Genomic DNA, 27,008 nt, shown 5'->3' with positions numbered 1-27,008 from the left:
GGGTTGCAGGCCATAACCCCCAGCAACCGCACATTGATGTTTCTCTCCCTCTCTCTCTCTCCCCGCCCCCCTCCCTCCCTTCCCTCTCTAAAAATAAATAAATAAATAAATCTTTAAAAAAAAAAAAGAATCGTTGATTGTCTGACTGCTGTGGCTCAGTTGGTTGGACAACATCCCACAAAGCAAAACATTGCCAGTTTCACTCCCTGGTCAGGGCATATGCTTGGGTCATGGGTTCTGTCTCCTGTTGCAGCGCGTACAAGAAGCAACCCACTGATGTTTCTCTCTCACTTCAGTAATTTTCTCCCTCCCTCCCACCTTTCCCCTTTCTCTAAAAATAAATAAATAAATAAAAATTTAAAGAACAATTGATTGTTGTATATTTATTTTGTATTCTGGAACCTTACTGAACTTGTTTATTAATTCTAGTAGTTTTTAGTGGATTCCTTAGGATTTTTTGTGTATAAGGTCAATCATCTGCAAATAGAGATAGTTTAACTACTTCCAGTCTGGATGCCTTTTCCTTCTTTTTCTTGCCCAGGTGCTCTGGCTAGACCATCCAGCACAATGTTGAAAAAGAAGTTAGAGTGGACGTCCTTATCTTGTTCCTGATTTGGGGGGTAAAACAGTCTTTTACCATTAAGTATGTTGTTATCTGTGGATTTTTCATAGGTTCTCTTTATCTGATTAATGAATTCCCTTCTGTTTCTATTTTGTTGAGTTTTTTATCCTGGAAGGGTATTGGATTTTGCCGAATGTTTTTTCTGCATCTTGTTGAGATGATCGTGTGGTTTTGTTTTTTATTCTGTTGTAATGATATATTACAATTAATTGATTTGGAATATTAAACCACCCTTGTATACCTGGGATAAATCCTGCTTGGTCATAATATATAACTCCTTTTATATGTTGTTGAACTGGGTTTGCTAGTATTTCATTTGAGAATTTTGCATCTGTATTCATAGAGATACTGGTCTGTGGTTTTTGCTGATGTCTTTGGTTTTGGTATGAAGGTTATACTGGCCTCAAAGGATGAGTTAGAAAGTTTTCCCTTTTCTTTTTTTTTTTTAGAAGAGTTTGTGAAGAATTGGTATTAATTCATTAAGAGTTGGGTAAAGTTTGCCTGTGAAGCCATCTGGACCTGTGCTTTTCTTTGTGAGTAGTTTTTCTATTGGGTTGGCCAAAAAGTCCATTTATTTTTTTTCTGTAAAATAAAAGACGTGTTCTCATTTTCACCAATAACTTTATTGATTTGGATATTTTGAGTAAGTCAGCTGTCTCCCGCTATTGGCTTCTAGTGGGCAGAGGCCAGGGTGCTGCTAAACATCTTCCAGTGCATAAGACTGCCCCATAGCAAAGAATTATTTTGCCAAAATGTCAATAGTAACAAGAAACTTCTCAAACCACTTTTGACACATTTGATCAGTCACAGCACCTTCTCCATACGCTGCACAAATCTTGTTTCTGTGTTTCAGTTGCAATTTTACCTTTCTTGAAATAATAAAGCATAATATGCCAAAAATGTTGCATACATTATTTGATGTTCAATAATAAAATGACTGCACAAAAATTCACTAATTTTGACTTTTTTTTAATATACACTGATATGACAGCTGTCATGATACAATCTAACAAAATTGTTAGATTGAATGAAGTTAACAGACAACCGAACACTACTAGAGCCATCATATGAGAAAAAACTAAATGAACTTTTTGGCCAACCCAGTATTACTAATACAATTTCTTTAATTGGTCTACTTAGGTTTTCTAATTCCTTTTGACTCGGTTTTAGTAGTTTTCATCTTTCGAGAAATGTATCCATTTCATCTAACTTACCTAATTTATTAGCATACATTTGTTTATAGTACTCCTTTATAATCCTTTATATTTCTGTAAGGTCGACAGTTCCCTTCTTTCATTTCTGATTCTAGTAATTTGAGTCATCTTTCTTTCTTGGTCAGTCTTGCTGACATGCTCAAGTTTTGATAATTTTGTTAATCTTTAAAAAGAACACACTTTTGGTTTCATTGATATTCCCCACTCCCTTTTTTTTCTCTTCATTAATTTTCACTCTACTCTTTATTCTTTCTTCTTTTTGCCTTTTAGGTTTAGTTTGTTGTTTATTTTACTCATTTTTAAGGTGGGGTGATAGGTTTCCTACTGTTTTCACTGCATCTTATAATTTTTGGTATGTCATATCCTCATTTTCATTCACCTCAAGTTATTTTCTAATTTCTCTCTGATTTCTTTTTAGACCCATTGATTATTTAACAATGTGTCATTTAATTTCCACAATTTGTGAATTTCCCAATTGTCTTTCTATTAGTGATTTCTAATTTTATTCTCTGTGGTCAGAAAACATACACTGTGTTATTTTAGTCCTTTTTAGTGTACTGAGGCTTGTTTTATGGCCTATGAGCATAAGGTCTCTCCTGGAGAATGTTTCTTCTGCACCTGAGAGAAAAATGTATATTCTGTTGTTGGGTGGAATGTTCTATAGATCTGTTATGCTTATTAGTCTCTCCACCTATTATTGTTGAATTGTTTGTTTCTCCCTTCATTTCTGTCAGTTTTTATTTTATGTATTTTTGGTGCTTTGTTAGATGCATCTGTAATTGTTATGTCCTCCTGAACCTTTTTTAAATCAATTGAGAAGATAGGAAAGGAAATTCACATTTATAGTGTCTTTTAGAATTATACCTTTATTTTTTTTTCCATGTAAATTCACATTACTCTGGGATCACTTGCTTTCAGCTTGAAGAACTTCTTTTGGTATTTTTTATACAGTCCACCAGTAGGAAATTCTTCCAGTTCTTTATTACAGAATGTTTATTTCACCTTCATTTTTGAGAAGGCTTGGCTGGGCATAGGGATTGTTGGTTGACAGTTTTTTCTTTAGCATTTTAAATGTTATCCCACTTTCTTTCGGCCTAATTTCGGACGAGAAGTCAGTTTTTTAACCTTATTAGTGTTCCCTTTTAAAAAGTGATGATTCATTTTTCTTTTGTTGCTTTTAAGATTTTTATTATGATGTGTCTTTGTGAATCTCTGTGGTTATCTATTTGGAGTTTTGTTGAGCTTCTTGGACGTAGCAAAGTTTTTAATCAGATTTGTGAACATTTTAGCCATTATTCAGATAATTTTTCTGCTCCTTTCTCTTTTTTTCTGGTGTTCCCATTATACATAGTTGGGTGACTTCATGGTGTCAGAGGTTGTCTGGGACTGACTGTTCACTTTTCTTTATTCCTTTTTCTCTGTTTTCAGATTGTATGATCTCTACCTATCTACACATTTACTAAATCTTCTGCCAGTTCAAATCTGTGAAGCTCCTCTAGGGAATTTTTCATGTCCATTGTTATATTTTTCAGCTCCACGATTTTTATCCATTTTTTTAATATCCTTTTATTGATTTCTATTTGATGAGACAGTGTCACTATGCCTTTTCTTCTTCCTTCCCCCCAAGTCTTGTTACTATACATTTGCTTGCTTGTTTGTTTAGTTGCCTTGTCAAATTATGTTAGTGTGTTCCCTCGCTGGTGTGGCTCAGTAGATTGAGCACTGATCTGCAGATCCAAAGGTCACTGGTTTGATTTCCAGTCAGGGTATATGCCTGGGTCATGGGCCAGGTTCCCAGTTAAGGTGTGTGAGAGGCAACTGATCTACAATGTATCTCTTACACATCAGTGTTTCTCTCCCTCTCTTTCTCCCTCCCTGCCCCTCTCTAAAATAAATAAAATCTTTAAAAAATTATTTTAGTGAAGTTTCTTTCATCCCCACAGTGTAAAGCCTCTGATTGTGCCGTGGAGGAGGAAGCCATAGGCAAGTGTACAGCCATCCTGGGATAATAATGGTTCGATAGAACCATTGACTGTTTCTTTGTCTTTGACTGTTTCTTTCCCAGACTTACACTTAGCTGTTAAGCTCCACAAATCGTTGGCTGATTTATCTATTGTTCTCAACAAAGCCTTGAGTCATGAAATTACTCCCCAATCTGATCTAAGTAAATTTGGGCTAGTTTACATGGATCATTTTTAAGGTCATTGTTTGAGCTTTTTTGTGAACTCAGTTATTCTTAGCTGCCTGTTTCACTTGTCTTCTCCGGTAACCCATCCAGCCAGTGGTTTAGTTTATATTGCTGTCAATCTACCTGCCTCCTTTTAGTTTTCTCCACACGCTCCACTGTTTTGAGAGTGCTGTTAGTCTTGAACTTCCCTACACTCCTGCAAATGAAGTATGTTCCTTTGGGACAAGATTTGAAAGTTTATTGTTTTCAGGCCTTCCTTTCTCCCTGAGCAAAATCTTTGAGTCTAAACTCCAGAATTGGGGTTGGGGACAATGGAATGCTTCTCTTTGAGTGACTCTGCTGCTTTAGAAGAGATGGATGAAGGGGCAGCTGTAGCTTCTGGTATTCTTGGTTTGGCTTGCCTCTCCCAGCATGGGAACTCTGCTTTATGAAAAAGCCAGTATTGTTAGCATGTCATGTCCAACCCAGCTTCCATTCCATGGGGAACTGGATAGAAGAAGGGAGTACCCATCTCTCTACTGAACTTGCCCAGAACTTAGCCTCAACAGCAGATAGTTAGATGTTGACATCCTGTCCCTCCTGGGAAGATACAATCCTTAATTGGAATGAGCTGGGTAGAAAGGGAGGCCTGTATTCTTGGTGATGCTGTCCGTAGTGGAGTTTTCATCATGCTGAGCTGAGAAGCCGAAAAGCTACAGGTCATGGTTAAACCACCATCACTTGCCCTGGCCAGCATGGCTCTTTAGGTTGGAGTGTTGTCCCATAAATTGAAGGAATGCGGGCTCAATTCCTGGTCAGTGTACATACCTAGATTGTGGGTGGTCCCTGGTCGCAGCACGTGCAAAAGACAACCAGTCGATGTTTCTCTCCCTCCCTTTCTCTTTCTCTAAAATCAATAAAGCATATCTTAAGGTGAGGATTAAGAAATAAATCTGCAGAACTTCTCAGGATGCCATGCTGGAAGTCTATTCTCAAATTCATTTTTAGAAAGCCTTTTTAACCTTAATTCCAAAAATTTGATAAAGATAACACCAAGATGAAACTGGAGGTTAGTTATTATGAAAGAATAAATGTGCCCCGGCTGGGGAGCATCATTCTGTAAATCAAATGGTGGTGGGTTTGATTCCCAGTTAGGGCACGTACCCAGATTGTAGGTTTAATGCACAGTCAGGAAACATGAGAAGGCAGCTAATATTGCTCTCTTTCTCTCTCATCCTCTCTCCTCTCTGTGAAGGCAATTCATCCTCGGCAGAGGATTAAAAAATACTCAATAAAATATAATTATCAATCGAGGAGTGATTGAAATGTGTGATACGCTATAAGTTTGTTTCCAGAATACAAGGATGGTTCAATAGGAAATAAGCAACATCATCAGTATAAAGATACTGAAAATGAAAACTTTTTATATGCAAATAAATGAGTCTCAGAAAAGGAGAATAATTCCAGCAAAATGTTCTTAATTCATTGAATTTGGCAACTGGGTTGAGATTTAAAATAACATACAAAAAGTACTAGTTTTTCTCCACTCTTGTAATAACCAGTTAGAAATATAAATGGGGGGGGTTACCAATAACCACAAAATGCATATAATAACTAGGGATGTAGCTTCAAGAAGAAAGTTATGGGATCTTAAATTTCAGACAAATAATACTTCAATGCATGAAGCCTGTGGTCTTAGGTGGGAGATTTAATAGAAAAACAACAAAAACTAGTGTTCTCCACATTAACATAGTACAATTCCAGTCAAAGTCGGGGAAGGAGGCTGACTGAAATTATTTGAAAGTTTTATTTGTAGAGTATAATTTATATAGAAAGTAGTAGTGAGTTCAGGGCCTTGCTTAAGCAGATACAACCAACTGCAAAGCCATTGCAATTAATAAGAAAAAAATGATAATGACACAGTAATAAAACTGGAACCAGAATAGCATCAGTCTAGTGAAAGATCCTATGTGTTTGGGAACTTCGTGTTTGTCAACATCAGTACAGGTTCCTTTTCTGAAACCCTGCGGCCAGATCTTCTTGAATTAATTTTTAGATTTCAGAACATATGATATGGTCACTTGGATATGGGGAAGTTCTTAGTAGTTGAACCCTCAATAATTCTTCAGGTGACTTGTATGTAAGTGGAACAAATAAAAATGGTACAAAAAAACATAATGTTAGTTCATGTTTTACCACCGAATGAGTTTTAGGTGGAAAGTTGGGGGTTTTAGTGGAAACTGGTTTATCTTATAAATTTTTGGAAGGATAAGTTGACTCCTACCTCCTACTATGTAATTAGATTCTAGAAATCTTAAATGTACAAAACAAAACATAGATTATTTGTTTACCTTGATGTTTTAAAGGAAGCCTTCCTAAGCAAGTCAGGAAACCCAGGCCACATAAAAACACTGGGCAGGTGGCCACTCTGTGTGTCAGAGCACTTGGATTCTCTGGTGGGCAGGGACATGCCATGGGAAGCCACAGAAGTATCCCACAGTGATAATAACATCTGATGGTGACCAGGAGGTGGGGGAGACAAGTAGATTGTTTTAGTGCAGTTGGAGGAAGCATGCTTTACAACTCTTGCAAATGACTCCTGCACACGGCCTTTGGTGAACCTGTTTGGTAGAATTAAAAGCGCCAGCATAGAAGTTTTTGTTTATTCTGCTGATGTCTGGTCATTGCAGCAGAAATCTGAAAAGAATGCAAATATACCTCATTTGGGAGACATTGTCCTGTGTGCAACTGTGCTCCTCCTAGGAGGAGGATACTGTGTTGGCATGTGAGAAAGTTGGGGAGGAAGTGGTCTGTTGTTATGTCCCAATTATGCATCTCTAACTTGTTTCATTTTGAGCATGCATGAGTTCTGTTAATGTTTTCCCCAAGTGGTAGAACATGTTAAAAAAAAAAAAGGCAAAGGCAGATAAAGGGAGTAGAAACAGCAAGTGAAACATGATGTAGAGAGCTGGATGCAGGAAGTGGAGTTTCCCAAGAAAAATAGCTTTATCAGTTACTTTCCTGCTTATGGCTTTGTATACACATTACCTCGCAATGATGAAAGTGTGGTTTGCCTGTAATCTCACTGCTGAGGAAATCACCTAGCAGTTTGTCGTCAGTCCTCCCAGGCAAAAGACTCTGGTAACTATACAGACAGTCTGTCACACAACTTTATTATCATGTCAGGGGAGAGAGATGAGCCCTATCTTAAGGACTGTATAATGTTCTTTTCAATGTATGATGTTTAACTACTACTCCACTGAAGAACATTTAGGTGCTTTCTAGTGTTTCATTACTGCAACCCACTGCACACACCATTCCTATTCCTAAATTTAGGATAGGATAGATTCCAGGAAGGAATTAACAGTACTCAAAATTTTTACTTTTGATACTTTCTACCAAACTGCTTTCCAAAAAATACAGGTAAACGGTTGAGCATCTTTCCAACAGGGTAAAAATGCCGTTTTTCAACCTTGCCATTAGTGTATATATTAAATCTTCATCCTGGGAATCCTATTGATTAGAAAGGATGTGTGGCACTTAAGTTTACTGTCAGATATTTATATTCTTGCTTTTATATCCTCCTTATTGATCCTAAAGAGTTCTGTGCTTATTAGGGCCGCTCTTTGTTACAGATTGCACATTTAGCTCTTAGTAGGTTTTCTAAATATGTTCACTTCCTATAGCTTTTATGGAAGTGAATCAGATTTCTGCAATACAGCTGTAAAGAATGTCTTTAATCAGTTGCATACAAAGTATGGTGTGGGGAAACGGAGCATTTCAGCAATGATAAAATCTGTTAGTGGCTCCATGCTCGGAGGGTTGGCCGGTGGCTCGCTTGTACCCAAGGTACACTTAAAAACCTAAGAAATCAGGTTGGAGTCCGGTGGAGGTGTGCGGTGCAGGAGGGCCCCACCATCTGGCAGGGTGGGGGTCTCCACACCCAGAGAAGCCTCTCCAACCCTTCCCCGCCTTGCCCTATCCACAGCTCATGATGGAGCAATCAAAGAAGTCATCACTCATGGTGGCCCGCAGTATTCTCAACAACAAGCTTATCAGCAAGAAGCTGGAGAGCTACCTGAAGGTGAGGTATGGGTGGGTGCCTGATGCAGGCCCCGGCTGCATCCCCAGTCCCTGGTCCCACGGGTCCTTTCTCCCTAACAGCATCTGTGCCCTTTCCACAGGGTGAGAACCCTTTTACTGACAGCCCTGAGGAGGAGAAGGAACAGGAGGAGGCTGAGGGCAGCGTCCTGGATGAGGGGGCAATGGTCGAAGCAGCAGGGGACACTGAGGGTACCGAAAGCATGCCAGTGCAGCCCCCGGTGCCCCCGGAGCCGACCCCTGGAGCTGTGTCGCCCCCACCGCCGCCGCCTCCTGAGGAAGAGGAGGAGGCCGTGCCTTTGCTAGGCGGTGCGCTGCAGCGCCGGATCCGTGGTATCCCCGGCCTCGACGTGGACGACGATGAGGAAGAGGGCGGTGGGGACACCCCGTGACCCGGGTCGGAGGCGGGCAGGGCGTGCGACACACAGGCTGGTAGAAGAGCTCAATAAAGTTACTCCCATCCCACCTCCAGGCGTGTTTCTGTGGGTGGTGCTGATGGCAGGTGGAAGCCGGGAGCTCCCCGGTGGGTGGGGGCCCTTGCGTGCGGGATTGGGGGGAGGGGCGGGAAGGACGAGTTATGAGCCTGCGCACAGTGAGGCCCAGCAGCCCTACCCAAACTCCCATGATGCTATGAGCGCCAAGCCAACCAACCAGCTGGGGCGATGGGGGCGGGCCCACCGTGAAAGCCAGGCAATGGTACTAAACGCAGAGTTACGTATGCGTCTGGTCTTCCAGTAGCTGACGGCGGGAGGTGCTTTGAGCGCGAGCCTCTGGTGGCAGCTTAGAAAAGGGCTGCGGGCGGGCCGAACCTGAGGCATGGAGCAGGGCTACGGAGGAGGTTAGTATGGTCAGTCTGGTGTAGTGTGGGTTGGGCAGGCCTTGTCCACATATGCCGCTGCGCAGAGGGCCACAGGGCCTGGGCCTACGCCCGAATGCAGTTACCGCAGCCTGGCCGTGCGGAGAGGCGGATAGGGCGCGCGCACGCCGCTCATTGGACTGCGACGCTGTCGCTCCCGCGGCGCTGCGTAGGATTGGACCGCGGTGCTTGAGGAGGCGGGCAGAACTCAGCGTCCCGACGCTGCGGCGGGCTTCTAGGGCCGCCTTGTGCCGCCTGGGCTGTTTCTACTCCTCACCCCCAGCGCGGCTAAGTTCCTTGCCGACTGTGCGGTTCGGGGACCGTCCTTCTCCTTCGGAAGACGCCACAAAATGGCGGTCTGGGGGGGCGGAGCCACTGTTGGAGCTCGTGGGGCGCTGAGTCCTCTCCTCAGGCGGCCGGGCCTGTCCCGGGAACCGCGGAGTTCAGTGGGGACCTCTACGCGTCGTACGTGGCGAGGGGTTCCCATTCCAGAGTGCGTCCGGGCGGCACTGGGTTTGAGGCTTCCCCACCAGCTCCGCGGTGCAGCGTGGCCGGGCCGGGTGAGGCCTCTGTGGGGCTCAGCCGTGGACCTGACTCGTGTGGGCCTACGACGAGATCTTGAGGGTCATATGCTGGGTATTGTGCAAAGCTGGAAGCCTGATGTACCTCGAGGTCGTGGCAGATTGGTGGCTTTCTCTCAGGCAATGCCTTAATGTGGCCTGGAGGTGCTAGAGGGTTGTGTAAAGAGGGGACGTGTTCTTTCCCCACTTGGGTTGTAGGGCCTGCGGCAGGTCGGACCTTCTAGGAACTTACTCTTTGTCTTGAGAATTAGTGTCCTGGGAAGCCTTGATTCTCTGTGCTTGGAGTCGAGTTTGCCCTTTAGGAACAGTTGGCTTGACCAGGGACAGCTCCTTATCTGAGTATATGACGTTCGAGAAGCAGGCGATCTGATCTTGGAAACAGCACCTAGAGAAGGCGTCTACCTTGAGAGGTGGCAGTCAGCGTTAATAGGATCCAGGCCCAGGCCGCAGGAATTACAGAAGCAGAGAGGTTCTGAGGTGCATAGGTGTGTCCGGGGTCTTGGAGTGGCTCAGCCTGACTCTCCTGATCTTTTCTACATCCTGACTGGGTCTCTTCCTTCTTTGCTTGCCTTCCCACTAGATCTCTCAGCCAGTTATCAATCCTGCCTGATGCAGGACCTTAGCTTGAAGAGGTTACCCCACACCACCGCACCCCACTTTGTAGCTGCTAAAAACCTTTCAGACTCGGTTTAGATGCTGCAGCTTCCCTGAATCTTTCTGTAGTTTTTCCACCTGGAGTTATTTTCTAGGACTTGCTGACTCTTGACAATTGCTCCCTGACTTATTTCCCAACTCCATGATTTTGGGCAAGTGACTTGGTCTCTCAAACATTTTACAACAGGAAAAATAGTAACATATCTTAAGGGATACTGTGAAGTTATGTGAGTAGTATATGCCTTTTGTTAGACCAGCGTCCTACAGTGAAGCAGTTAATACCCTGCAGTTGGTCGTTTGCTGTTAGAACCGCCACTCTGCCTTTCTCTGCAGATGTGGAAGCTGTGTTGCATGGGGAGAGTATACCTTGCAGAGGACAAACTTCCATTGTGACTTTTGATCAAGTACCCAAACCTGAGCCTTAGCTCCCTTGTCTCTGAACAGCATTCTGTGATGCTGGCTAACATGTTGTTCATTGGCCCACAGTAGGCAGGTCAGCTAGTGGTTTGGGTTGTTCAGGTAAGGGAGACCAGATGTGTTTTTGCTTCATTAAGGTGAAGTCATTTGACAGTATAGATAGCTGCCTGTCCCCAGCTCTGTACCACATCAAGGATCACAGAGATGAAGAGGGACCAGATGGATGCTGTTATTGGGGTCTGGAGGGGCAAGGGAGTCACCACAGAAGGGAGCACAGTCTGATGCCTTAGGGCCAGATGAAGCCCTGGGACTTGAAGGCCCATAGGAGCTTTGGAGAGTTCAAAGCCACATGAAGTGAGGCTTGGAGAGGCACAATTGTCTCCAAATTCCAAAGTTTCTTCACTTATGGCTATTTGGTTGGTGAGGCAGGGAGGGGGAATGGGAGTGTCCTAAATGCTGGGTTAACTGGTGGCTCTTCTGTGTTATCCTTAGTTATGGGTTGAGACTTAGGCCAAGGTCTCTCAGCAAGTGACCAGAGCTGGCCCAAAGCCCATTCCTCTTCCCTCTTGTTTCTGCTTTGACCTCAGGCAGGTGGGGTGTGATGATGTAATCACCTAACTGTGGGATGACCTTTAGGGAGGCAGTGTTGTGCCTCTGCTGTCTTCTTGGAAGGCTATCACTGAGCTTCTTTGAAGATACCCTTTTAGCCTCGTCAGAGCACCTCCAAAACACCTATTCTCTAGTCTGACACCCAGGATCCTAACTCACAGTTCTTCTCTTCACAGGTTATGGGGCATGGAATGCTGGACCCACCAACACCCAGGGTAGGTTGGACCTGCTTTCCAGGGAGGCAGGGGCTCCCAGGACCTCCAGCCCAAGGCATCAGACTGACAGAGCTATTCCGAGGGCTGCATGGGGGGATAATGGCCTGTAGCCTGGAGAAGCACGGGGTAGGGGTAGGGGGAAGCCCAGGGACCAGGAAACCTTTCTGTAAAGAGCCGGATAGTAAATATTTTCACCTCTGGAGGCTACACGATCTTTGTAGTGCAGCAGCCACCATGGACAATTTATAAACAAATAGACATGGCTGTTTTCCCATAATGTTTACTGACAAATAGACATGGCTGTTTTCTAATAATGTTTACTGAAGAACATTTGACATTTACGCACCATATAATTTTTTCATGTGTCACAAAATAGTCTATTTCAGCAATTTCTATTATTTTGTTCTAAGTAAGTAGCTGATTATTAGAACCAAAGGTTTCTTAAATTAATAGGTTTTCTCAGGTTTAGATTTATAAGACAGAATAGATAATATATAGAGTTTCATATACTCACCATATCTTTCCCCCTACAGTTTTCCATATTATTAATATCTTGCGGTAGAAGGATACATTTATTACAATTAACAAGCCAGTGTTGATACATTATTCTTAATTGTAACCCCTAATTTACATTAATATTTACTCTGGCCCTGCCCGATGTGACTTGGTTGGAGTGTTGTCCCGTAAACCAAAAGGTTGCAGGGTTTGATTCTCAGTCAGGACATAAGTCTGGGTTGCACGTTCAGTCCCCAGTCAGGGTACAACATGCAAGAGGCAACTAATCGATATTTCTCTTCCTCTTTGTCTCCTCCCTTCCCCTATCTCTGAAAATCAATAAGCACGTCTTTGGGTGAGAGTAAAAAATATATGCATTTATTCTGTATTATACAGTTCTGTGGGTTTTGATGAGTATATAAATGATGTTTTTGGTGTCATTAAATATTCTTTTCATTTTCCTTTTTTTTTTTTTCAACCATTTAAAAACATAAAACCCATTCTTAGCTTGTGGGTAGCTGTACAACTGGTGATTGGCTTGCAACCTGTTTGCTCACCCTGCTCTGGAGTCCAGGTCATGGTGCTGAGTGCATTTGAGGGACCAGAATGTGCTCTTGTTGCCAGCTTTATGCAGCATCTGTCCCAGGGGGTGGGGCAATGGTTTCCTTTGTTTTCTGAGCCTGGTACTTGCCCCTAGCACCATTGGGGACAGGGTCACTTCTTCACCCATCCCAAGAAGAGGCCTTCCATGTCACTCAGACATACATTGTCCTCTTGCTCAGTTGAGTTGGGCACGTAATTTCACACTGGTGCATTCTCCATGTTCTTGGTGGTGCCTGAGCCCTGGATCTTGATGAGTGCTTGGCACTTTAAAAGGGCTCTACCTGGGGACCTGGCCTGCTAGCCTCTTGGTGGTGGCCTGTACTGGACGAACTTCCTGGGAAGGATGCAGCATCCTTCCTGTTGTTTTGATGGGAGAAACTAGGCTTGCCTAAGAGGGAATCCCTGCTTATCCCTGCTTAGCTGAGTGCTCTGGAGGAAATTAGTTTTACCACCAGGGGCCCAGCCTTTCCTGGCCTTAATAGACAACCAAGGGTTGCCTCCCAGAGTGCTGCAATAGACACCTGCAGCCCTGGCCCTGTGGATAGTGGAATGAGGTGACAGCTGTCCTTCAACATCTGGGGGTTGGGTTGTCTCACTTGCCTTTGTTCTGCAAACAAAGCTCTTGTGTATTCTTGTTTCTTTTAAGGTGCATATGGAACTGGTGTGGCCAGCTGGCAAGGTAGGCCCTTATGGGAGTCAGTGGGTGGGTGAGGGAGCCTTTAATCAGCCACCCAGAGGAGCTAGGATGCAGGGATACCCCTATCTCCTCTCCTAGCTGTGCTCATAGCTCTCCTGAAGGCTTGGCAGGCTGGGCCTGAGGTGCTGAGGAGGCCTCAAGGGGAACTTACAGGAGGTGAGGGGGCTGTGGTTGTGTTCTGGGAGCAACATCTCCATGGTAGATGTCAGCAACCCTAGCTGTCACTTGTGTGTTCTCAGCTACCTCTGGATTTGGGTGGGAAGCAGGTCTTAGGATCTGTCACAGAAAATCCACTGCTAAGAGTTGAGGTCTTGCTCCTGCCCTCCTGTAACAAGGCAGTGTGGGTGATACCAACAGCACTTGGTCCCTTTTCTCTTATGGCAATAGGTGTTCCTCCCCGGATGTGCCGACCATGGACAGGCTTTGTGGCTGCTGAGGTCTGACTTGGCTCTTCTTCCCTCTGGCAGGTTATGAAAACTACAATTATTATGGTGCCCAGAACACCAGCGTCACCACAGCAGCAACCTACAGCTACGGCCCAGCCTCCTGGGAGGCCACCAAGGCCAATGATGGCCTAGCCGCTGGGGGCCCTGCCATGCATTTGGGTTCTTATGGTGCAGAGCCGTGCACTGACAATTCCGACTCACTTATTGCCAAGATCAATCAGCGTTTAGACATGATGTCCAAGGAAGGAGGCAGGGGTGGGAGCAGCGCCTGTGGGGAGGGCATGCAGGACCGGGACAGGTAATTATGTACCTTAGCCCTTTTCTGGGGATCCAAATGTTATGCTTTGTGCAGAAGGGAGTGGGCACCCACTCTCCTAGAAAGGCTCTTCCCAAGCAGCCTCCTGAGTGTGGGTGGATGAGTTGGGCCTTTGTTGGGGCAGAGACATTGTAATAGGACTTGCTTATAATATATTTCCTGAGTGATGGGGTTTAGGGCATGACTGTGGCTAAACTGTGCCAGACTCCCTCATTTCTGCACCAGGAGCTTAGAGCCAACGGCTTGCACCCTCATTCATCAGCGTTCCATTTTGCTTCTTAGCATTTAGGAGGGGTGCATGGTGGTTTGGTTTTCTTTGCTGTTCTTAGTGTAGGAAGGTCAGCTTTGCAGGAGGTGTTGAGGTTGCACCCAGAGTGTGTAGTGATGGTTGTGCTTTCTTTGCAGTTCCTTCCGCTTCCAGTCATTCGATTCCTACGACTCCAGGCCTTGTCTGCCCGAACACAATCCCTACCGCCCCAGCTATAGCTACAACTATGACTTTGACCTGGGGCCTGACCACAATGGTGGCTTTGGTGGTCAGTACAGCGACTGCCGGGACCCCTCCCGTGAGCGGGGCTCACTTGACGGCTTCATACGGAACCGAAGCCAGGGTCGCTTCCAGGACCGGAGCAACCCCGGCGCTTTTATGCGCAGTGACCCTTTCATGCCATCAGCTTCCTCTGATCCCCTGTCTGCTCCCTGGACTGAGCTGAACTATGTGGGTGGGCGGGGTCTGGGAGGCCCCTCCCCCAGCAGGCCCCCACCTTCCCTTTTCTCCCAGTCTATGGCTCCCAATTACGGGGTAATGGGCATGCAGGGGACCGGAGGTTATGACAACTCTGTGCCCTACAGATGTGGCCAGTCACAGACCCGGATAAAGGATCGGGTAAGCCCTTGCAAGGTTATAACCTGCTTGCTTTTCTTTGCTTTTTAAACAGCTTTATTGAGGTAAAAGTAATAGATTGTAAGATTCTCTCATTTTCAAATGTGTAATAGGACTTTTAGTAAAAGTGTACAGAATTATGCAACCTTCTTCGCCATCTAATTTTAGAGTGTTTCTGTCAACCCAGGATGAAACTTCTGTCTTTAGCAGTCATTTCCTGTTCTTTCCTCCAGTCTCTGGCAACCACTAACATACTCTCTGTCCCTATGGATTTAGGATTTACCTGTTACAGACATTTCATATGAATACAGTATTGCATCCTTTTGTGTCTGGCTTCTTACATTCAGCATAACTTGTAGGCGGGGGTAAACTACGTTGTTTTTGCTTTCTGAGAAGACCTTGTCTACTTTTACTCTCTGGTCTTAAAACCTCTTCATTCTTCGTTTCTTTGGGGTATCTTAGTGGTCTGGGTAAGCCGTACATGAGGATATGCTTGTGTCTGTAGCCCAGGTGGAGAGCGTTTGACCGCTGTGGCCCAGACGGCATGAGCAGGAAACGGAAGCAGTTGCAAATCTTCAGTGAACCAGATGCCAAACAGGCCCGGGCTGACAGCGAAGGAGATTTTTCCGAAAATGGTATGCCCTGGGGGTGGGGGATACAGTGAATTTTCAGTTGGTGTAAGAGGAAACAGTCTCATGCTTAGTGCTCTGCCCGCCTGTTCGTACAGTGAATGCACAGGAACTCAAGGGTGCTATGTGTCATCCAAGCTCCTGTAGCCCCCACCATAGTAAAGATGAGCTTGGTCACTGGACAGTGAGCTTGGGAGGGTGAAAATCGAGTGGGCCAACTGCTGAGGGGCTGACTTTCCCTATTCCTTTTGTGTCTGGTAGATGATGGAGTTGGTGACTTCCGGTCAGGAGATGAAGAATTCAGGGGTGTAAGTCCACCTTCACTCGTCAGCCTCATTTGTCTCTAGTGCGAGATTTCTTCCTTATTTTATTTTAGCTTTTTTCTCTCAGAGGCAGGAACTGCCACTGTGGTAGATTCACCTCCACCTTGTGAGTGGATTTAATACCCTGACTTGCAGCTGGGTTTCTAAGAATATTCCACTTGCAACAATCCTTCTCTTCTGGAAAAAATTCTTAGTCCCCTGCTGTGTCCTTGTAGTGAAGCATCTAGTTGCACATATGGTAAGTGCGGTGGCTCTGCAGGCTGAGGATTCCAAACATGTACTGCAGACTGCCAGCTTCATGCTGGTGCTGAGCTGCATCCATGTCATTTAGTCCTTCCAACTACTCATGGTAGTCTTTCTAACCAGCACGTGTTTAAAGCCGGCTCGTGGCCAGAACCACACCTGAGGACCTGGGGAGCCAGCCTTTACCACCCCTTGCAAATTCTGATCCAAGTCTGGGTCGGCCTGGGGTGTATTAAAGGCTTTGTCCAGGTGCTTCTAATGGTCAAGTTGATGAGGGTTAGATGAGAGGGGTAGGGTATAGTGAAATTTCAGCTTTTCTGAGGGCCTTGCTTGCCCCTTGTGTATTTTGCTTCTGTCTTGAGTCTAGGAATCTCTGTACCAGCTGATTGGTAATTTGATCTTGGGTTCAAGGAATGGGCTTCCTTGCCCTGGCTGGATGGCTCAGTTGGTTGTCACATTGTCCCATATACCAAAAGTTAGCAGATTTAGTCTCTAGTTGGGGCGCATGTAGGTGGCAACCAGTCAATGTTTCTTTCTCACATCAGTGTCTCCTCTCTCCTCCTTCCTCTCTCTGAAATCAGTAAAAAAGTCTTTGGGTAAAGATTTAAAAAATATATATCTTCTAACTGAAGGCCAAAGAGCCCATTCCTTTTTTTTTTTTTTAATCCATACCTGAGAATATATTTTTGTTGATTTTAGAGAGGGAGGAATGGGGGGAGAGGGAGAGGAAACACTGATGTGATATAAAAAAAAAATCAATCGGTTGCCTCTGATACAAAGATTGGACAGGCAGCCTACTAGATACATGCCCTGATGGGGAATCAGACCCACAGCCTTTTGTTGTATGAGACAATGCTCCAGCCTACTGAGGCACCTGGCCAGAGCTAGGTGATCATTTTTATCTACACCTGCTTTTTTTTTTTATATCCTTTGGTAAATATAAACACATAGCTGGAAAACTTGGTAAAGCCTATTGTCGGTAAAGAGTGTCTGAAGTAGCATCCTACAGGTTGAGGTTTCTTGACATACAGTTTATGAATGACCTGGTATTCCAATGTGCAGAGCTATGCAGGTGTACATTGTCAGAGGCCATTCTTTAGCTTTAGAGAGAGCTGAAAGAAGGTCAGTGTCTTTAATAGAAAAGCAAGCTAGTTATGATCACGGAATCTCAGAGCACCCAGCAATGACAGGACACACTGAGGCTCTATCCCATGGCCCTGGGTCTTGTTCTAACACATTGTGACTAGGTTCCTGGTGGCACAGTTTCCACCAAGTGGTGTCAGGGAACTGCACTGGTGTGGAGAGTTCTGAAAATTATACCTCACTGCCCAACTTCGTGTGTCCTTTTTCAGGAGGACGAATTCTTCGACTCCGGGAGGCAGAGAGGTAGGCATCACCTATCGTTCCTTTGAGCTTTCTTGTGTCTACCTGGCTATCCTATATTCACTGCCCAACTCCGAGCTAAACTGGGCTTCTGAGAAGCAAGCCTGGGTGGGGCCTGAATGGAAGTACTTGCTGACAGTTCAGGGCAGAAAAGGGGCTGTGATTGCTGGGTGGGCCTTGGCTATGGCACTCACCCCAAGGCTTCATTCCATAGAATGGAGTAGACTTGCTGCAAATGGGTCTGTTGGTCTCATTCAATGCAGGCTATGGAGAGGGCGGAGAAGAGACTCATTTGCAGGTGTCTGAAGCAGCTCACAGTGGTAGTGAAAGGAGTCTCAGAAATGGAAAAGAGGAAAAGGTGCCCTACAGCCTATCTTTTCAGTTCCCCTTGGCCAATGCAGGTCCTCGTACAGTATTCTTCTGGGCTTCATTGTTTCCACATTTTTCTTTGGTTACCAGCCCAGGGCCATGCTCTCAGCCTCTATGGTAGGAGTACTGGCAGTTGCAGTGCACTTGTTGCATGGGACAGAGTTTGGGCACCTGCCTGGATTGGCAGTTCAGGGCAGTGGGGAGGCTGTCAGATACACCCAGGTCCAGATACTCCAGAGGCAGGCATTGCTCAGCGGGTCCCATCATTTACAGTGGCAGAGACCTAAGAGTCCAAAGTCAGTGGCAAGACCAAAGCCAGGCTAAACCTATTGGGGGAGCGTGGAGAAGCAGCCTGAGACATGGTGGCCTTGAGCTTACCAGAAAGCCATTTTGCTGTTTCCATGGGTCTGTCCATAGCTGTTTCCCCCATGAATCACAGGCTGGCTCTGCTCCCATAAATTTTGAAGGACCCTGGCTTAGATGTTCCTTCCCTTATGTGTTCAACCCCCTGAGGTCCTCTCACCCTGGTTATTGAAGCAATTATGTTTTTAGCATGGGACCATACAGCATTGAGCAGCTCGTGCAGCGGGGAAAATGCTAAAGCAAAGGTGACATGTTTATTGCGCACAGGTCCTGCTACCTACCTGGGATGACTTTGCTATTAAACAGCAGTAATAGTTTCAGGCAGTGACCTCTTGCCAAAAATCCCACACGCCCTTTTGAGAGGCTTCTGAGCAGCGCACGCCGGTCGCCATCTTCGTGGGACAGTCTCGTGACTGGCATCAGGGGTAGGGGTTACAGTTCAGATGCTTATCCAACCTTTTTTCAGTGTCTAGCCCTGGCCCTGAGCCACGGTAACCTGGCCTGGCCTCATGCTGGGATGCTGGGCTGCACAGCTCTCAGAGGAGCTCCTGCACTGCCCCAGGGGATGGATGGAGGACCGATAGGTCTCTTCCCACTTTTATTTCTAGGATTGCTTTCCATATAGCCATGAGAAAGCCCTAGAGTAACAGCTTTTGTGAGTGGAAGGTAGAGTTCGGGCCAGCAAGGACTGATAGACCTGCTGAGGCCCTAGTTCGGAAGAGGCTTAAGGGACGGTTTTCATTGTCCACCTAGAGGTGGGACGGAGGGAGGTAGAAGAGCTTTCTTTATTTTCTGAGGCCTTCCAGCTGCTGCCTCTTTACCTAGAACTGTTTCCCTCTTAACTGATTTTGGGAGAAGACCCACTTGTAGGGCACTGAATTGGAAAAGCAGTGTAGGGAAGGTCAGAGAGCAGATGGGCTGCAGTGTGAATGGGACAGGTGGGTCATGTCCCTGGCCCATTCCAGCCTTATCAGGCTATGAAAGAAGTGAAGTGTCTACCCTGGGAACTCCCAAGGGTTCTCATCAAAGCCCATCATTGTTGGGAGCCTTTGGTGCTTCAGGGTGTCCTGACCCTGCTGTGTGTGGAGGCAGCAGCAGGGCATGGGGTGCAGTGGTCACGCTGCAGCCCATCAAGGCCCTGGTGCTCAGTTCCTCTGTGGGCTCAACAAAGGGTCTTGAAGGGATTTCTCTGTTGTAGGAGAGAAGGATGATGAGGATGATGAAGTGAAGAAGAGAAGAGAAAAGCAAAGGAGAAGAGACAGGATGCGAGACCGAGCAGCTGACAGGTGAGTGGCAGGTCAGCGGGACCTGGGCACTGTCAAGGCTGAGCTTATCTGTCTTCACTCTGTCGGGTAGGGTGGGGGACCTGTCTGGTGGGGAAATCCTAGTCAAAGTGGTGGGAGACAAAACTTGGGAAACATGTATGGAATCATATCCTTGCCAGGAGGTCCTGTGACCCTCATGTCCCCAGCAGGGGCCTCTGTTGCCCTTGTCCATACTTGTAGGGAATTACCTTGTCTCCTGGCTTGTGTCTGTATCCCAGTCAAATGATCTCCACTCAGCAGAGCTGCTAAGAAAGTGCTCTGTTGCTTTGTCTAAATCCAGACCGCCTCTGGAGTTTGATTTAGCAGTTACATGTGCATAGATGTTACCTTCAAGATTGTCTTTGAGCAGAAAAAAGAAGCACAAAATTGAAAAGCCAAAAGGGTGTTGGTGTATGGTCACACCATGCACTGCTCTCCCTGCTCAGTAATGAAGTAGCTGCTGACTAAAAATGCAAACCACTGCTGGCCATGGGAGCACTTGCTTGCCAAGGCTTTAAGCACACAAGGCTGCTTCTCTGCACAGGTTCTCAAAAGAGCTAACACAGGCAGGGAATCCAGGAACCAAAAAGTAGGAGCTCTCAGTTGTTTAAAAAATTCATCAGCCCTGACTGGTTGTGGCTCAGTGGATTGAGCACTGGCCTGTGAGGCAAATGGTCACTGGTTTGATTCCCAGTTAGGGCACATGTCTGACTTACAGGCCTGGTCCCCAGTAGGGAGCACATGAGAGGCAACCACGTATCGATATTTCTCTCCTTCTCTTTCTCCCTCCCTTCCACTCTGTCTAAAAATAAAACTTTTTTAAAAGTTCATCAAAACCCTTGTTAAACAGATGAGTAAGTGATGGCTAGTTTTGATCTATTTTCATGCTACATGAAAACTGAGATGATATTTTTTTTAAAAAATCTTTAGATTCCACCGTAGTGACTGAGGATTCTCAGAGCAATTATCAATTCTTGGAGCAATTCTCATAGGAGAGATTAAGATGAACCTGGGAAGCGCATTTCTTTCTGACAGTTCTACACATAAGGCCTGGATGATTTTTTCCTCTTCACTCCTCTGTCAGGGTTACCTACAAAAGCTTGTGGTGTTTATGTAGAGATCTAAAGCCAGGTGTTGGAGGCTGGCGGAACTCTTGAGTTGGCCAAGGAGGAGTCCTGAGTAGCACAGGGCTTATGCTCTTACCCCGGAAAATGCACAAAAATCCTGGGCACATCCAAGGGAAGCAGCACTCCACTGTGGTGGGGGTATGGAGGTCTGCAGGCCACTCTCCCCTCACCTTACAGCATAATTGCATTTGTGAGACTTTGGAAGCACGTGATAAAAAACCTCAGTTTTTATCCATGAATTTGACATAATATGCCTTTACATTGAGTCCTGTGGGAGAATCGATCTTAGATTATGTGAATTTTTAATTGTGCAAAGTCTTTGGAATTTTCCCACCATGTAAAATTGGGTGGCCTTATATCATCCCTATGACTGCAAAAAGAAACACGTCTGAGAAGCTGTGGTGTTACGTACTGTGCCCCCAGAACAGTGGGCTAGAGGCTTAGGGAGTCCACAGTTCTGAATAGTCTCCACTTTTGGGTGTTCTCTTAAGGACCTTTGTGCCATAAAGACTGTTATGGTAGTAAATTGTTCTGCGAGTCATTTTCCTGAAGGCTTTTGAAGTTTTACTCCCATTCTTAGGATGAAGAAACAAGGTGGTAACTGGTGTTCTTGACACCCAGTCAGAAGTCAGAAGTCTTGGTTCAGAAATTGCTTTCTCGTTTCCATTTCAGTTCTAACCAAAGATGAACTGGTTATCCCTGCATCACTACTCTTGTTTTTGTCTTCCTTTTCCAGGATTCAGTTTGCCTGTTCAGTGTGCAAGTTTCGTAGCTTTGAAGATGAAGAAATCCAGAAGCATCTGCAAAGCAAATTTCACAAAGAGACACTGCAATTTATAAGTACCAAACTACCCGACAAGACTGTGGAGTTCCTTCAGGTGAGGCGCACTTGTTCTCCATCAGCAGTTCCCAGTGACCCTACAGGTGTCAGATTCTTCAAAGGGAAAGGAAAGGGAAGGGAACTAGGAGGTCTTAACTTGGTTGGTCAAGTTTTCTTTTTCCAGAATAACAGCTATTCCAATCTCCAAGTCAGAAGGACAGCTGAGAACTCCAGCCATTGTAGTTCCCTTTAGTTCTGCCCACAGAGCTGCTGTGGTAGCCATCTTCCCACCCTTGGAACAACTGAAACAAGACTGTCATCTGATAGGGGCTTAGAAGCTACCAGTGGTGAGCTGCCTCTGGTGCATTCAAGATATACCCACACATGCTACCCTCTCCTGATTTCATTTGGTGCCATCTCCCAACTCCTCTAGGAATACATTGTAAATAGGAATAAGAAGATTGAGAAACGGCGTCAGGAACTGATGGAGAAGGAAAGCATGAAACCAAAACCAGATCCTTTCAAAGGTGAGTTGTGATCATGGGAGGTGTACTGTTCCATGCAGCACCAAGGCACATGACTTGGTGTAAAGTTAACAAAGGGCTACTGAGGATGTGATTGAAGACCTGTGGGAGAGACACTTAGTAGTGGAACGAGGTCCTTGAGTAGATCTCAGCTCTATAAGCAACTTACCAGAGTAATGTGAAGTACTCTGCAGTTATTTCCTCTTTGAATCAAAGAATGAGAAAAATTGGAAGTAATAAATAACCCAGTGCAGAGGCTCGTTGTTCCAACCCTATACTCCTGCTGGAAGGCAGATGACGCCTGTCTCAGATTCTGTCCTAACTGAATCCCTGGAGAGGGCTGCAGGGAGAAAAGGTGGATCTTGTTGGGGGCTGGGAGGAAAGCATCATATGCATGCTGTCCCAGATCCCACATGACTTGGATTTCATCAACAGGGATTGGCCAGGAACACTTCTTCAAAAAGATTGAGGCTGCTCACTGCCTGGCTTGCGACATGCTGATTCCTGCACAGCACCAGCTCCTGCAGCGGCACCTGCACTCTGTGGATCACAATCACAACCGCCGGGTGAGTCCCATCTGGATGGATGCTGGCTGCCAGGCAAGCCTTCTCAGGCTGCTAGTCAGGTTTCAGAACCTTCTGTGTCTTACAGGGAACACTAATATTTTCAGGGGCTCTCGCCATATTCCATCAAGTCTGTCACTTCATTAGTTATTTGTATGATGCATCCCAATTTCTGTTAAAAATAAGAGAAAATATGTTGCTTAGAAATGATTAATGTGTAGCTGAAATTGCCCTGACTTGAGAATGTTCCCTGTAAACCACATAAATCAATTCCCTAGTTGCTGAAAAACTGGATTTTTTTTAAACTAAGGCCAAGGGCCACTCAGAGCAGAGTCCTGGGAACCCGTTTGGTCCTTACTAACTAGTGGGGCCTGAGACTAAAAGTTTTGTCCGGGGTCAGCAAATTTTTCTGTAAAGAGTCAAACTGTAAATATTTTTAGCTTTGCAGGCCATAGGGTCTTTGTCCAATAAGTCTGCCATTGGTGGGCAGAAACAGTCACAGATGCTAAGTAAAGGAGTTAGTGTGATGGCACTTGGGCCACTGGCTGTAGCTTACTGACCCTTGATTTAACATCTCTGTGTTTAATTTATCCACCTATGAAATAGAGCAATTGATGCCTGCCTGCCCATCTCCCAGTTTTATTAAAGTGCAGCCAAAAGCACTATGTAAACAAAGGATTACTATATGTGTGACTAGGTCTGTTTTGGAGCATGCATACTTTTGGTAATAAACTTACGATTAAGTTAATATAACTCAAAACTGAAAAAGTTCACTCCTTTCCCTATGTAGTTCACAAAGCTGCTAATCTGTAAATGCTTATTTCATCCTTGCTTACGCACATCATACCTGTACATCAAAAGTGTGTCTGTGCTTTTATCTTTTAAGATTATCAGACTTTTACAGTTTCACAGTGTTAATTCTGATGTCTCTAGTTCTTTCTTTCTCTCACTCTTGGAGTCTGGCACTTTGGGATTTGCCTCAGTGAAGAAAGTTTGGTCATCTCTGCTTATGGCTGATCTCAGGACAACTTTCTTTAGCTTGGCTGGTGTGTTCTCCTGCTCCTCCATTATGTGCCATTTTTTAAAGTCTATATTTGGTTCCCCTTACAGCTGGCTGCTGAACAGTTCAAGAAAACAAGTCTCCATGTGGCTAAGAGTGTTTTGAACAACAGACATATAGTGAAGATGCTGGAAAAATACCTCAAGGTTAGGAGTCCAATGAACGGGAAAAGCTTTTGAAATGGACTATGAGTATGGAATTGTATCTTGGATGCAGTATTTAGCATTTCTGAGGTTTTTGAAGAATTGAGGGATGTTGGAATATATCAGGCTTGGGATTTCCACCACTGTGGATTTCCTGAGACACGGTGTTTGCCTGGAAACTCTGGGATGTGGTTCTACTTGATTAATCTGTACAATAATACTGACTCTGACCATGAGAAACTTTGACTATCTATCCATAAAATACTGAGCAAATGATGGTGAGATGCTTAAAAAAATAACAAAGACAAAAATGTATCTAAGGTAGGTAATTGCCCCGGAAAGAAGCTGAAAACAGGTTTTTCTGGCAAATCCAACTGACACTGAAATGGAGGTTCAAGGCAAAGGGAAGAGCCAGAGGTGCCACAATCACTGAGCCATAGTGACAGGAGCAGCGTAAGTCCCAAAGAGGAGGAGGATTCCTGGGAGAGAAGTTGGAGGAGCCCCTAGTTTTTCCTTGGGAAGCCCATTTTGCTAAATGCTCAGCACCATGACTTCAACATTTGAGGCTGGTAGCTAAGCTGCAGCATAGCCTGGTTAGGTAGGACCTGTGTGCTTTCCTCTCATTTATTAAATGCTTCAGTGTTTGACGGCTCATTCTGTCTATTAAAGGCACAGAATCTAAATACAGCAAGTCCTCAAATAATGTCTGTTCAATGTCATTTCATTATAATGTTGATGAGATACCACAGGTACTTAACTCTTACTTCTATCAGTTAGCCTATGTTAAAATTAATTTAGTTGTATACTGTTTATCTGCAGTTCCAAGAACCTGTTGATGACACTAAGTGAGGACTTAGTGTAACCAATTTAATAACTGTGACTGTCAGTGTTTTACCAATGGCCTAAACAGATTTAGTCTCTGGAATCAGGTGCAGGCTTAAGCTTCTAATCACCATATTTTAAAAATACATTTCCTATTCTGGTAGTCATAATAATTTAGTTTCTTTTTTCTAAACTGGAGACAATATGCTTGTGAGAAGTTTGGCTTCTGAGAGAATCAGACTTGGATTTGACTCCTGACTGATGTTTAATAGCTGTGTGACCTCTGGCAAGTTACTGATCTTTAAGTCTCATTTCCTTATCTGTAAAATGGGGACAATCCTCATGCCAGGGTTTTGAGCCTAAATTAAACTAAAATTTAAAATAGTCTTGCACTGGCTAGTGTGACTCGATTGATTGGAACGTTGTCCTTAACCAAAATGTTGAGGATTTGATTCCTGGGACAGGGCACATACCTAAGTTGCGGATTTGATCCCTAGTTCAGGCACATATGGGAGGCATCCAATCGATATTTCTCTCTCACATCAGTGTTTCTCTTCCTTCCTTTCTCTCTAGAAGCAATGAAAAAATGTGGGGTGAGGATTAAAAAAATGTTTTTAATAGTAGTTAACTTCCTGTTAGGAATTTTTCTTTTTGGTTTAGATACTAGGTCTTTTTGAACTTTTCCTCATGGTTACATGCTTGAACAAAAAATACAAAAAATAGTTGTGGTAAAGATTTTCAAAGATGTCGTTTCTGAATTTATAGGCTCTGAGAACTTTTAGGATTAATTCACCTGGTATACTTTAAAGTATTTTTCTTGTTGATTCTGCTATTGTGAAAACACAAGCCCCCAGCAACCTGGGCCTCCTTCCATCTCTCATTTGGACAGTTCTTTAGATTGCACTGACCTGTGTTTCTTCTTGGCCAGGGTGAAGACCCTTTCACCAATGAAGCTGTCGATCCAGAAATTGAAGGAGATGACAATTTAGGAGGTGAGGATAAGGAGGAGACACCTGAGGAGGTGGCTGCAGAAGTGTTAGCGGAGGTGATTACAGCAGCAGTGAGCGCAGTAGAAGGAGAAGGAGTGCCCCTTCCAAAAAATACTGAAATGCTGGCCGAAGTAAAAGGCCTCGTGGATACGGCAGAAGCCACTAGTGAACAGCCACTGGAAGCAGACACACGCTGTGAAATGGCATCTAACAAGGAGAATGCTGAAGCAGAGGCCAGTGGTGAAGCTGCCCAGGCTGCTGAGGCTGAAGATGAAGCAGAGGCAGAAAGCACCATAACAGTCACTGTTCCTACCCCAGCTGCTACAAAAGCTGAAGTGGAACAAACTGATGCAGAGTCCAAAGATGTTATTTCCATAGAGTGATACTCTCTCCCTGTTTCAAGGGATGTTTATATGATGCATTGCTCTTTCTCCTTTGGTTTATAAGCAGTACTAGGGTGTGTGTACTGGAATATGCTGAAAACTTGTTTTGGTGAAGAGACCCAGCCATTTCCTTCAGAAAAATGTACCTCACAGGCTTGTCTTATAGAGTTGTGTAGCTTTCTGCCTCAGTTTGAAGGCTGCAGAAGTATTGTACATTCCCCCAAGCAGCTGTGCTCTCTCTACAGTTGAAATAATAAAATTTGGGTAATTAGATTTTGATAAAGCTTTGCTTGTTAAATAAATACAGCCATTAGTTGAATGCCGATGATGATGATGATGATGATGATATTGTCTGGGAGCAGCTCATTACTAGGATACACCTTGCTTTATGATGGGCTTTTTTGTTTGTTTTTAACTTTCAAGAATTTATTTTGGCATCAGTTTTTGATTCCTGCTTTTGTTGTCACTGAATGGTGTGTGATCCTCACAAGATGTGGCAGAATCTTGTTAACACATGATGCTGGCTCTATCACATCAGTGAACTCTCAAAGGCCTGTTGAATCTGACACAACTTCACCACTGGAAACACACCTAGTGGCCCCTCAAGAATAAGACACTGACTAGGGAGTTGTTTTCCAATCTTTAATCCTTGGTGAATCACCTTCAGAATTTATCTCATGTGTTCCATCTCTGCATTACTTCAGGGTTTCCTCTATAAATTGAAGTATTTTCTCTAAGACATTTAAAAAGAAAACTTGATGTCACTCCCATGAATGGAAAAACCAATATAAGTTGCCACATATAAGATGCTATGTGTAAAAAATTAATATAATGGAATAAACATTTATTTTAGATATGTACTCTTCCTTTGGAGCTTTCTGAGTCTGTGAGAAAGGAAAGTTAGCATGTGTTAAAGTCTGGTGAGCACCAGTTGTATGTTCATATAATTGAAAGAATTGGAAGAGACCTCCTATTTGAAATGGTATTGCTGGGGCTGTTTTCCTGGAAACTTTTGAACTCACATTTAAGGAAGCATTTGACCAGTGAGAAATTATTTAAAAAGAGATAGTGAAAATATTTGATGAGT

At 44.5% G+C, this 27,008-nt stretch overlaps 2 protein-coding genes across 9 annotated transcripts in view; both read left to right on the top strand.

Annotated features, from left to right (window-relative positions):
* The window catches only part of AKAP8L (A-kinase anchoring protein 8 like), a 30,793-nt gene extending 22,223 nt beyond the window's left edge, over positions 1-8,570 (top strand). For 2 of the 3 annotated variants that reach the window (XM_028519401.2, XM_036032474.1), the window contains 2 exons: positions 7,992-8,087; positions 8,188-8,535. In XM_028519401.2, coding sequence (XP_028375202.1) covers positions 7,992-8,087; positions 8,188-8,496 — 405 coding nt within the window. In that variant the 3' untranslated portion in view covers positions 8,497-8,535. Of the gene's footprint in view, positions 1-7,991; positions 8,088-8,187 lie in introns of all 3 variants that reach the window. The other variant, XM_028519400.2, reaches the window with a different exon arrangement.
* Positions 8,571-8,729: 159 nt separating this feature from the next.
* AKAP8 (A-kinase anchoring protein 8) lies at positions 8,730-26,777 on the top strand. Of its 6 annotated transcripts, none has more exons than XM_028519332.2 (14): positions 8,730-8,942; positions 11,398-11,436; positions 13,181-13,213; positions 13,699-13,975; positions 14,399-14,879; positions 15,382-15,511; positions 15,767-15,813; positions 17,424-17,457; positions 19,385-19,472; positions 21,354-21,495; positions 21,871-21,964; positions 22,397-22,527; positions 23,635-23,730; positions 25,478-26,200. In XM_028519332.2, the coding sequence occupies exons 1-14, from the start codon at positions 8,921-8,923 to the stop codon at positions 25,919-25,921; spliced, it is 2,058 nt and encodes a 685-aa protein (XP_028375133.1). In that variant the 5' UTR covers positions 8,730-8,920; the 3' UTR covers positions 25,922-26,200. The 6 variants fall into 6 exon arrangements, with proteins under 6 accessions (XP_028375133.1, XP_035888366.1, XP_035888365.1 ...); XM_036032473.1 differs by having other exon boundaries at positions 8,806-8,939; positions 25,478-25,921; XM_036032472.1 differs by having other exon boundaries at positions 8,806-8,939; positions 13,696-13,975; positions 25,478-25,921.
* The last annotated feature ends 231 nt before the right edge of the window (positions 26,778-27,008 follow it).

The sequence above is a fragment of the Phyllostomus discolor genome, chromosome 8, assembly GCF_004126475.2.
Source record: "Phyllostomus discolor isolate MPI-MPIP mPhyDis1 chromosome 8, mPhyDis1.pri.v3, whole genome shotgun sequence".
Lineage (NCBI taxonomy): Eukaryota > Metazoa > Chordata > Mammalia > Chiroptera > Phyllostomidae > Phyllostomus > Phyllostomus discolor.
This window is presented reverse-complemented; position numbering and strand designations above follow the sequence as displayed.